The sequence below is a fragment of the Halichoeres trimaculatus genome, unplaced genomic scaffold (genome assembly GCF_033239565.1).
Source record: "Halichoeres trimaculatus isolate MK-OKI-2021-1 unplaced genomic scaffold, fHalTri1.1 fHalTri1_scaffold_2, whole genome shotgun sequence".
NCBI lineage: Eukaryota > Metazoa > Chordata > Actinopteri > Labriformes > Labridae > Halichoeres > Halichoeres trimaculatus.
In genome coordinates, this window is record NW_027437180.1 from 39,407,812 (window position 1) to 39,420,459 (window position 12,648).

The 12,648-nt window shown below is 42.9% G+C and overlaps 1 protein-coding gene across 2 annotated transcripts in view; it reads left to right on the forward strand.

The window, feature by feature from the left end:
* The window catches only part of slit1b (slit homolog 1b (Drosophila)), an 88,919-nt gene that overhangs the window by 29,211 nt on the left and 47,060 nt on the right, over positions 1-12,648 (forward strand). For both annotated transcript variants that reach the window (XM_074688516.1, XM_074688524.1), the window contains exon 6: positions 12,192-12,263. In XM_074688516.1, the coding sequence (XP_074544617.1) occupies positions 12,192-12,263 (72 nt within the window). The remainder of the gene's footprint in view (positions 1-12,191; positions 12,264-12,648) is intronic.

Here is a 12,648-nt window from a genome sequence, read left to right on the forward strand (position 1 = left end):
CAATCTGCTTCGAAGGGGTCTGACAGACCGCAGAGTGGACTGCAGGCCGTTCTGATCCACAGTTTTTCCCGTCTTCACCTGAAAAAGTAGCGTTCCTCTCTGGTCTCTCCTTGTTTCCTCACCTTCCTCTCCTTCTCACTCTTCCTGTTTCCTTTCCTTCATTTCCTGGACTCCCTCTTCTACCGTTCACTCTGCGGTCTTTTGTTGGCTCTGAGTGACCGTGAGAGGGGTTCATCCCACACCCAGTACCAGTCCTTTGTGTGTTTTGATGATACCCAGAGGCTGCGCGAATACCAGGGTACCCACCCCCTCCCTTCCTCGCACCACCTCCCTTTGGCCCAGGGGGACCAGAGAATTATAGGAGTGTAGCTAATTGTCTCTGTCTCACACACACACATACCGTCACCTTGACCTGGATGTGAACTGTGCGGTTAGCCGGTGGAAACAGGTGTGCTTTCCACCTCGGATTGATGGGATTTACACCCTCAGACTAACTGCTCGCTAAAGTGGTGTCACTTCCTATCAGCTCCGAGCCCCAGGAGTGGGAGTGGACCACAGACTCTGTCTGTGACCAGCAGACACTGGCTAATTGGTGGTTTGTGAGCCACGCCGTAGAGATTGATGACAAAGCCAGCAAAGCTTACTGATGTGGTGAGCCGAAATTACTCGACAACAAGTCTTAATCATCAGGACGTGTTAGATACTAAACACAGAGACACTCTGAAACATGCTGCGTGGATTAACGGCGCTGTCATCGAGACAAATAACACGAGGTTCTTCCAAATGAATCTGCCATGGAGACCGTACATGGGGCGCGCTCCTTAAGTCTGCATATAAAACACAGAAATTACACCTTTCAAATTGCATAATAAGGACCATTAGTAGCAAATAATGACACGTCTGACTGTATGAGAGGCTCGCTAATAACAGATTAAAGCTGCTAATAGCTCGGCGGATTGCACGCCATTCGTTCAAGCTATCTGAGCTATCGAAGTTATCACACTGAGATCAGGACCTTTTTTACAAGGGTGACCCGACCAAGAGGGCAGCAGCACAAGTCAAAAAATCATACGGGGTTAAATGATAGTTCACAAACAGTAAGTTAATTAAAAACAATATCTTATTATAGTTACAGTGGTGAAAATAAGTATTGAACGCGGCAACTTTTTCTCATCACATTTATATTCCAAAGCTGCAATTCAAACAAAATTTCTCCCAGACATTGGTATTAACTCAAATAATCCACACATGAAAAGAAATCACAACGTTCAGGCCCATAAATAATGATTATGGTGAATTAAGTACGATAACACAGGAAAAAAGTATTGAAGACGCTAACTGAGACTCATCTAATACTTAGTGGAGAAGCCTTTGTTTGCAATGACAGCTTCCAGAAGCTTCTTGTATGTTTGAACTAATGGCCCACACTGCTCAGGTGTGATTTTGGCCCATTCCTCTGCACAGATTGTCTTTAAATCTGGAATATTCTTTGGTGCCCTCTGGTGAACCCTTTTCATTACTTCTTTCCTCAAATGTTCAGTTGGATTGAAGTCAGGTGATTGACTAGGCCGTTCTAACAGATTGATTTTCTTTTTCTGAAACCATGTGAGAGTCAACTTTGCCGTGTGCTTTGGATGGTTGTCCTGCTGGAAGGTCCAGCCACGTCTCATCTTCATCATCCTGGTGGATGGCAGCAGATTCAGATCAAGAATTTCCCCATACATGGCTCCATTCATTGCTCCGTCAGTTATATGAAGTTTGCCAACACCATGAGATGAGAAACAACCCCATGCCATGATGCTTCCACCTCCAAACTTCACTGTTGGTGTAGTGTTTTTTTGGCTGATGTGCAGTGCCATTTCTCCTCCAAACATGGTCTGTAGTATGACAGCCCAAAAGTTCAGTTTTGGTCTCATCTGACCAGACAACATTCTCCCAGTATTCTACAGGCTTGTCAAGATGCTGTTTAGCAAACTTTAAACCAGCTTCAACATGCCTTTTCTTGAGGAATGGAGTCTTGTGGGCTGAGCGTCCATAGAGGCCATGGTGGTGGAGTGCATTGCCTATTGTTTTCTCTGTAACAGTTGTACCTGCTGCCTCCAAGTCTTTCTGGGGCACTTTCAGGGTGGTCCTTGGCTCGTTGAGTCCTCTTCTGACTATCTTTCTGACTCCCTGGTCAGAAATCTTCAAGGAGCTCCTGTGCGTGGCCTGTTGATGGTAAGGTGGTGCTTCTTCCACTTGTGAATAATGGCCCCAACCCTTCCCAAAGTATACAGCCTTTCCATGGTGTGTTCAATACTTTTTTCCTGTGTTATCGTACTTAATTCACCATAATCATTATTTATGGACCTGAACGTTGTGATTTCTTTTCATGTGTGGATTATTTGAGTTAATACCAATGTCTGGGAGAAATTTTGTTTGAATTGCATCTTTGGAAATAAATGTGATGAGAAAAAAGTTGACGCGTTCAATACTAATTTTTCACCACTGTATGACGCTCATCTGCATAAAAAGAGAACATTTTTACTCCAAATGAATTCATTTTGGTTGCCCCCAAAATCAGCAAATTCTTCCTGAATCCAGCCCTCTGTGAGTGAACAGATGAGGTAGATACAAGAGAAGATAAAAACATAAAATAATATCTGTTTTTCTCAGTTTGCCTGCAGTAACTTCCCTCACACACACTCACACACTCTCAGAGTTCCTCTCATTAGGCAGCACCGCAGAGCTCCCCTCATTAGCGCACTTGATTGGCATCTTAGCACGGCTAATTAGCGCTGTGAGGCTAACAGAGGTGGTGATGTCAGCTGTTAAGAGGCTAACCAGAACATGACCCTAATGTTTGGCCGGCTAATTTACTGAGGAAGAGGAGGAGGGAGAGGAAGAGGAGGCTGGAGGGATATGTCTGTGTGTGTATAGATAAACCAATTACAGCAGATACAACAAGTCATCGTTTGACTCTACGGCAGCCCTCACAGTTTCACGTCTCGATCCATGAACGACTGGCAGCAAGACTCAACACTGACGATAAATTTTCCTGGACGGTGAAGTTCACGTGGACCCTCCTCATCGACTCACTAACAATGATCGTTTGTCAGAGGCACCGTCTGTTTACCTACTGCTCTCCCATGTTAAAACTCCACATAGAAAACAATCTGTCACAAAGAGCTGCGAGTGGAAACTGTCCAGAAATGTCAGCATGTGCTCAGCCCATTTGCACATGCATACATTTTTATATTTACATTATCAACGGGACTCAAATCCCTCATCGCAGAACACACAGGAGCAGGACTTTCCCATATTTTGAGTTTCGTCAAAGCGGGGTTCAGGGGACGCTCCCTGCTGCTCGTGGAAACAGCTTCAGTCTGAAAAACAGGATCTGAGCAGAGGAGAGGACGGACATCATCTCTCTCGAACTCGCTGTTATTCTCTGCACAGCGTGTGTGTGTCTGCTCAGAGCGTCAGGGAGCGGGGACTTCTGCTGTCATGTCCGTCCAAAGTAAAGACGCCTCGATGAGGGCAGACAGAAATGCATGAAGGGAGAAAGACACAGACGGCTCACCAAGCAGCCAATCAGGAATGTCAGAGTGGAAATGAGAGAAATATTGCAGGATGGAGAAAAGAAAGGTCGTCTGCTGCCTGAGCTGACTGTTGGTGCTTCAAAATGCACTTTACATCAGAGTTTGATGTTTTATTTCAAGATATTAAAAGAGAAAAGTGTTTAGACTTCAGTTTTTGCGATGTGCACTAAAGTGATATCAGGCGGACCTTTCAGTGGGTGAGATTCTTCAAAAGTCGCAGAAAATTAACTGGGTCTTTAAGTGTGCAGCCAGCCCCGAATGTAAATAGAATACAGAAAATGATAAACAAATCATTTCAGTTTTCGTACTAAGCACCAAAAGGTAGAATGGCACCAAGCTTGATGTTACATGACTGGGCGTGTGCCCATGTTTCTACTGCTTAATGTTCCCACATCTCTATGTTCCCACATCTCTTTGTTCCCACATCTCTTTGTTCCCACAGCTCTACGTTCCCACAGCTCTACGTTCCCAAATCTCTTTGTTCCCACAGCTCTACGTTCCCACATCTCTTTGTTCCCACAGCTCTACGTTCCCACATCTCTTTGTTCCCACAGCTCTTTGTTCCCAAATCTTTGTTCCCACAGCACTACGTTCCCACATTTCTTTGTTCCCACAGCTCTATGTTCCCACATTTCTTTGTTCCCACAGCTCTATGTTCCCAAATCTCTTTGTTCCCACAGCTCTATGTTCCCAAATCTCTTTGTTCCAACAGCTCTACGTTCCCAAATCTCTTTGTTCCCACAGCTCTACATTCCCACATCTCTTTGTTCCCACAGCTCTATGTTCCCACAGCTCTATGTTCCCACAGCTCAATGTTCCAACATCTCTTTGTTCCCACAGCTCTATGTTCCCACAGCTCAATGTTCCCACATCTCTTTGTTCCCACAGCTCTATGTTCCCACATTTCTTTGTTCCCAAATCTCTTTATTCCCACAGCTAAATGTTCCCACAGCTCTATGTTCCCACATCTCTTTGTTCCCACAGCTCTATGTTCCCACATCTCTTTGTTCCCACAGCTCTATGTTTCCACATCTCTTTGTTCCCATAGCCCTATGTTCCCACATCTCTTTTTTCCAACAGGCATATGTTCCCACATCTCTTTGTTCCCATAGCTCTATGTTCCCACATCTCTTTGTTTTCATAGCCCTATGTTCCCACATCTCTTTGTTCCCATAGCTCTATGTTCCCACATCTCTTTTTTTCCAACAGCCCTATGTTCCCACATCTCTTTTTTTCCAACAGCCCTATGTTCCCACATCTCTTTTATCCCACATCTCTATGTTCCCACAGCTCAGTGTTCCCATTTCTTTATTTCCCTTTAGCCTCATCTTTCCTCAGCCCTATGTTCCCACATCTCTTTGTTCCAACAGCCCTATGTTCCCACAACTCTTTGTTCCCACAGCCCTGTTTCCTCAGCTCTATGTCACTACATCTCTTTGTTACAAAAGCTCTGTGTTCCCACATATCTTTGGTACCACAGCCCTATGTTCCCACAGCCCTATGTTCTGATAGCTCATTGTTACAACATCTCTGTGTTCCCACAGCCCTATGTTCCTTGTAGCTCCTTGTTTTTCACAGCTCTATGTTCCCACTTCTCCAAGTTCCCTATGTTTCCTGAGCCCTATATTCCCCCTAGCACTATGTTCCCACAGCCCTGTCTTCACAGCTCTATGTTCATTAACTTCTCAGATTTTATTTCAAAATCTGGTTTTGTTTCTCTGACTTCAGGAAATGAAAAAAAGCTTTCTGCATCTGGAAGCTCTGCTCCAGCTGAAACCCTTTGTTAGTTTATTGTTTTTTGTAATGGTTTAGATTGTGATGATTTCTGGGCAGTGGGAACAGTGGGAACAGTGGGAACAGTGGGAACACGTAAACCTAGTGGCTCTACATGATCCACAAAAAACGACCATCAGAAAGAAAACTGAATGATTTATAAAAATTGAGTTTTCTGCATCAAAAAAACACAACTACAATGTACAGAACACACTCAGCTAAGACAGAACATCCGGCTTCGTCCATAGGTGGCGCCAGAATCAACACTACTTATCAAGCACAGTAGTATCATCCTCATTTGAGCAGTTTTTGGTACTTTTGGTTCTTTTGGCAGTGTCGGCAGGTACCAAGTCCTGCTGGTAGGAAGCACGACGTGCTTTGGGCGCTTTAAGATGTTTTGTAACATCAGGGATAAAGAGCAGAAGAAGAAAGAGGAGAGAGTGTTACCTTTACAGGTCAGTGGCTGTGTGGGTCACACACACACTCATCCTGTGTTGTTGTGTTTGTGCACACCAGTGGAACCATGCGTGTGTGTGTCTTAGCGTGTTTGTGGTGTAACATGCTCGGGTTGTGTTGGGTGACCATCTGTAAGGCTAATAATGAGTGTGTGTGTGTGTGTGTGTGTGTGTGTATGTGTGTGTGTGTCTGCGGTCGACTCAAACAAAAGGGAAATGAGAGAAAACCAGTGTTTGTGGATCCAGTTGTAAAACACCAGGATTTTCTTTCACCTCATTTTTCTGTTTTTCTCTGTTTTGGCCAAAACATTTATGACTTCTTTCTTTCTTTAAAATCCGATGAATGCAAACTAAAAGGGGAAAAGTTGAACGTTAAAAAACACCGGACATGGCAGTAATTGTTTGAATCTCGAGGATTAGTCTTCATGTTTTGAAATCGTGGTTTATGTCTCGTTATTCGTGCTTGTGTGTCTTCGTCGGGTCTTTTCGGGGTCATCCTCTCTCGCAGTGGTTTCCTGGTTGACCACGCTGCATCACTCTTCTTATTTACTCCTTTTTGTTTCTCACATCTGCCTTAACTTTAAACCCTCTCCTCGCCGCGCGGTCCCTTCCTACTCTCACTTTCTCTTTCCGCTCTTTGGTCATCTGTCTGTCCTCCTCAACGTCCTCTTCTGTTTTATGAAACTGATGATTTATTTAGGGTGTTTGTACTGTGTGTGTGTGTCAGACAGATGAGGGAACCAGACTATAACAATCAAATATTAACCGTGTTGTTGCTCCGAATCTGTCTGCCGACCTGCCTGGACGAGGGTCAAACATGACAGTTTGTGTTTGTTGATGAGTGCCGTGGTAAAAAGGCACTTTTTCACCAGAAGTTCCAGGAACTAAATGGTTCCTACAGCCCTAAGGTTTGAAGGCGTATGGAGAAAATTTAAGAAGAATTGCACTACACCACCAGACCAGTAGAGGGCAGTAAAGCAGCATCTGCGGTCTTTCAGCAAAACAATGCCATAGAAGAAGACAGACAGGCCGTGTAGCACTGCAGTTAGCCTGTTAGCATGGAGGATATTCAGCCTCCACTGCAGATGGATTTGTTGACAACTCCTCACAGTCTTCTAAGTCATAATATAAGACGCATGCTTAGAATAGAACAAAATAGAAAATACTTTATTTATCCGCGAGGGGAAATTCAGGAGGAGTCACATGGCAATCAAGAAAACCAAAGTAAGAAAGTGTAGAGAAAGTGTAAAAAGCTCCATAAGAAAATAGATGCTGACAGCTTGTCCATCATTGTCCAGTCAGCCAGCCTCCACCTCCACAGGGTCCAGGACTGAGCTTCTTCAGCAGTCTGTTCAGTCTCTGTCTCCTGGATCCTGTCTGCTCACAGCAGGTGAAGCTCTTCACATGTGGCCTTGGTGTCTGCTGTTTGCTCTGTTAGCCATGTCTGGGAATAGCATGATGCTACTCTGCCCTCTGGTATTCCCTCTGTTGCTGGGTTAGCACAGCTAGCTCGTCCATCTTATTGGAGATAGATCTTACGTTCTCAATAACGATGGATGGAAGGACAGGTCCATGTCGTCACTTCTTGAACCAGCACGACGTCCTCACCTTGTGGGAAACATCTGGCCTAGCACCAGTTAGCATTGACATGCTACAGGCTGCAAACAGCTGATTTCACATGTAAACAATGCAGCCATGGTTACATGTAGGATCTCCAGACAAACACAGGAGAAAAAGTAGCAAAAATATCACTGAAGACAAAACCAGTTTGGTGTCCACGACCGACAAATGTAACGTAAACAAAGTAATGATCCACTCCAAATACAAAGATTATGAAAAAGAGATGAAAAAATTACAAGAAACAGACAAAGAAGAGAGAGCTGCTGCAACAAGCAGCCACATCCAGCAGGGTGGTGCCTGTCCCAGCATGGACTAAATTTGAGTAATGGGCTGAGAGCAGAGACTGTAAGAATAAACGGACGTCAAGTGAGGTCTCCACAAACACTGCTCCCCCTGGTGGCTGGCTGCAGTATAGGTCAAACACTTGGTCTCCCCAGTCATTCCAGATGGGCTGTGGTCAAACTTTGAAAAATTAATACACCTGGTAGAAATGTTTCTCACGTCTGATTGTTGTGGTGCTTTGAAGATATCATTTGACTGTCTTGTATCCAAGTCCTCTTTTTTTCTGAAAAGTTTCGTTTTCATTATTTATACGAGGTTAAAAACGAGGCTTTACGTCACGTTTAACGATGATTGACAGCTGACGTTCTTGTGTATTTTTTTGAGGGATTGTAAAATATGTCGGGAGGTAGAGTCAGGAAAAGATTAGACAGACGGATGGTGGAGAGACTACGTCCATTCATACAGTCTTTGAGCCTCCTTTCTAACAGCTACAGGGCGCCGGTCAGTCATGTGGGCTGAGCTGGGCCTCTGATTGGACAGACTCGTGATCCTACTTTCTAATATCTATCTGCAGCCAGCCTCAAGCACATTTTCAATGACCAGCAACTTTTATCACTTCAGCCCAAGCTTCATTTACTTAACTCAATGTTTCCACTTTTTATATAAACACTCTACGAACATGAGATATCATAATGCAGCTGTCTCCTTCCCCCATGCACACACACACACAAACACACACACACACTCACACACTCACTGCAATATTAAAGATGCTTTCTCATCAGGTTGTCAGGATATCTGTTGCCAGGACACGAGCAGGCTGCATATGATGTTTACTGGAGGGAAACAGAGCGGTCACAGCTGGAGGTGTGTGTGTGTGTGTGTGTGTGTGGACACTGTGTGTGTGTGTGGACACTGTGTGTGTGAGTGGACAGTGGGTAGCCTCATAATATTTGCACTCTCCTGCTATCTCCTCTTTCTTTTTTCTGTCTCCCTCCTCCTCGCTCCTCCTCAGCCTCTCATTGTTCCGCCGTCTCTCCTGTCGATCTAATATCCTCCTCCTCCTCCTCCTCCTCTTCCTCCTCCCTTCATCCTTCGCTCCCTGCTCATGGCGGAGGGTGAGAAAGGTAAACTTTCCCACTCTATCCCTGCTCGTCTCTGACCCGTCACCTCTCTGTAAACCCATCTCTCCCAGGAGGAGGTCAAACGCGGGTCAGGTTCTGTGGAGTTACATGATGGCTGGTTTTAACCGAGCAGGTTTCTGTCTCCTGATTAGTTATCGAACTAACAGGTGGACGTTGTGTTGTTGTTTTGGCATTAAAGGAGTCAGAAATCCTGCACAGAAATCTCAGCTTCTCTTCTCTCAGGAACCATTTGACTTTTTTCTCTTGCTCAAATGGTTGAAGAGTTACGGTACTTTAAAGAGCACCATTGCTCTGATGGGTTTTAAGCATAAAAATACCCAATTTTTTTCTGTTTATCAGATAGACGTCAGGCAGCAACAGAGAGAAATATCTTGATGAACCTCAAGGTTTCATGTGAATCAGAGCCTTCTTATCTCTGTCTTATGCTTTAAAAGCTTAAATTAAACACCAGAAGAATCCAAACCCATCATAAAAGCACCAAAAAGCACAGGAGGCCTGTGACAAAATAACTACCCAAACATCTTTTATAAAAGGCATTAAAGCAAAAAAAGCACAGGCTAAATCTGTTAAAAAAAATTGTGATTTCAATTTTTTTGAATTCAATAATTTGCAAAGTTAATATATAGCAATTTATATCATTTGAAAAAAATGCAGAATTTTTTTTTTTAATTAAACATGTGCAAAATCTTCAAGAAATTAAGACTTTTTTTTCTAAATTTGAAAAAATGTCAAAAACACGACATTTAAAGAGTGTGCATATTAAAAAAAAAAAGATAAATATTTTTCAAAAAATGGAATGTAAAAACTACACACAAATTTGAACATTTTAAATTTCAAAAATTTGCAAAAAAAATTGCAAAAATTGAAATCTTAAACAATTTTAATTATTCCTTAAATTTTGAATTAATTCTTGAATTTGACAATTATCATTTTTATTTTCCTTAACTCATAATTTGTTATTTTGCAAAAATATGCATTTTCACTCAGATTTGTCCAGAAATATATGAAACAAAAATTAATTGTCAAATTTTTGGAATATGTACAGAATTTTTTGAAATATTAAAACTTAAGATTTAAAAAAAACTAGAATTTTAACAATTTTGGGGAAAAAAATATACATTTTTTTCAAACACTTTCAAAAATAATAAAAAGAAATTAAAGAATAATTAAAATTGATAATATTTATTCATAATTGCTCAACTTTTTTTATTTGCCAATTTCCCAGCCACATATCAATTATGCCAGCAGGTTGTCAGTTGAATGAATCCATCTACACAGAATTAAAATCTGTATTTCCTTCATCTTTTTGTAGATTTACTTTTCATATCCTGTCTGCTCAGATGTACAATAGTCTCTGTCCTTTAGATTGAGGAGGATTCATCCTCCAGGAAGTCATGCTAACAGGCTAACTGCAGTGCTACGTGGCTCATCTGGAACTTTAGCGATAGTTTAAAGCTCCAGACACAGAAACAGGACTTAAAGAAGTTGAAGACACAGTGTTGTCATCGTGTAATTTAACAGCTGATTGAGAGAGCTCAAAGCTTGACGCCACTTCCTGAAGAAACAGAGCTGCTGCGTGAGCTTCAGATCAGTGTAGAGTCCTGATGAACAGACCTCAAAACCTCAAACAAACACTGCTTTTCTTTATGTGTGGATCTGAGGCCAACTGGACGTGAACAGAGACAAAAATTAACATTTGGTTTGGTCCGTTTGGTTTGCTGACTCTGAGCTGACTCTGAGCTGGCTGTGAGTTGGCTCTGACCTGGCTCTGACATGGCTCTGAGCTGGCTCTGATCTGGCTCTGATCTGGCTCTGATCTGGCTCTGATCTGGCTCTGAGCTGGCTTTGATCTGGCTTTGATCTGGCTCTGAACTTGAAAAACTGGATGTGCCTGTGGACTGCTCCTTTCTCATCCGTCTCTTTCTATCAGACCTCAGATCCTCCCTCTGACTCACCGTTTCACTTAAGCAGTCTCTCTTCTGCTCCAGCTCTCCTCATTCTCCTGCTGACTCCTTCCTCCTCCTCCTAGCCTCCTTCTCACACTCTGTATATCCTTCACCACCTCCTCCTGTGGTTGTTTCATGTCCCAGACACCGCAGAGCTTACTGCTTCAACAACACGGTGAAACCTCTGGTTTGGTCGCAGACCTCAGACGGTGTCAGGCTGAGTTGAAGTTAGCGTGCTCTGGTTTGGTCCTGCTGATGTGTTTTATTCTGCGCTGTCTTTCTGCCTCTAACCGCTGACCTTGCTGTGAGACTTCCTCTGGTTTGGCCACACAGAGGAGAGCGCTGGTTTACCACTGAAATGTTAACAGCAGCCGAGCTGTAGCAGACGGATCGGAGACGGGTTGGCTGCTCGGACTGCGTCCCTGGATGCTACCTTTAGAGACTGTAATGCTCACTGTGATAAAATCAACTTATAGATCAGGAATATAGATCCAGACCTGACAAAATCAACATACTTCCAGATGGGCTGTGGTCAAACTTAAAAAAATTAATATACCTGGTAGAAATGTGTCTCATGTCTGATTGTTGTGGTGGTTTGAAGATATCATTTGGCTGTCTTGTATTCAAGTCCTCTTTTTTCTGAAAAGTTTTGTTTTTATAAGTTGTACGAGGTTAAAAAGCCTATCCATGTTTTTATACAGTCTTCAAATTCTTTACAGCTTAAAAACCTGTTTGTTCCCTGATAGACGAAGCTCCAGGTCCAGGTCGTCGTTTTCGTCTGGTGGTGAAACAGCAGTGTGTGTGTGTGTGTGTGTGTGTGTGTGTGTGTTTTATCAGCAGTGGAGGTCTCAGACACTAAGTGGGTGTTTCCTCCTCTGTCAGCCTCTCTGCTTTGACCCTGACGCTAATGGAGTGTGTCTGAGGTCCTCCAGGGCAGTCAGTGATGATGTACATCCTCCTCTGTGCTCAGTCACACACACATTATTTTATCCCTGGACTCTTTCTTTGATCAGGTGTGTGCTGTTGGAGATATTGATCCTTTATCTCTGTTTCCATCTCATGACATGAAGCCATGTCGCTCTCTGTCCTTCTTGGTTTGGGGCTTGTTGTTGCTCACGTGACCTCCTGGTCTGAGGAAACTGGTTGGTCTTGGATGGCCCCAGGCTGGAGGAAGGAACTGGATTAAGATAAAGAGGGGCTGGTATTTAGATTGGTACGACTGGGATGGTTAATGGTGCGTGTCAGTGTTAGTGGATGGACCTATGGGTGAAAGCTTCAGTGGACAGAAACACGCCTGGATCCTCAGATCATCAGGAAGTTGTTTCTTTTTCATCTTCTACTTTTTCTGCTCTGAAAGTTTCTTTCTCTCTGTGTTTCTGTGTTTTTCAGGGACGTGAGTGAAAACTACATCCAGGCGATCCCACGGAGGGCCTTCAGAGGAGCCACAGACCTGAAAAACCTGTACGTAAAAAACTTGTAGAAGTAAAGACACACTCACTGAAGAGAAAGGAAGCAGCAGATAAATCACAAGACGATGTTCTTCATGTACAGAACAAGATCCAGTTCAGGAGTCTGCATCCTTTGCTTTCATATGAGCTGTTTTCCCTCAGATCACCAAGATTAAAGTCATTCAGGAGCCACAAAATCTTCTTAATCTTCACAATAAAGACAACAAAGTGAAAAAAATTCTAAACATAGTAAAAATCTAGTGAAAATTGCATAAATGAGAAGTTTTTTGTGTATAAAAATGTACATGTGATGCCTCCTTTTTATTTATTTCTAAACTATTCCCAAAATAAAAATAAAAATAAAAATAAAAAAATTGAATTAATTTGTGGAAATTTGA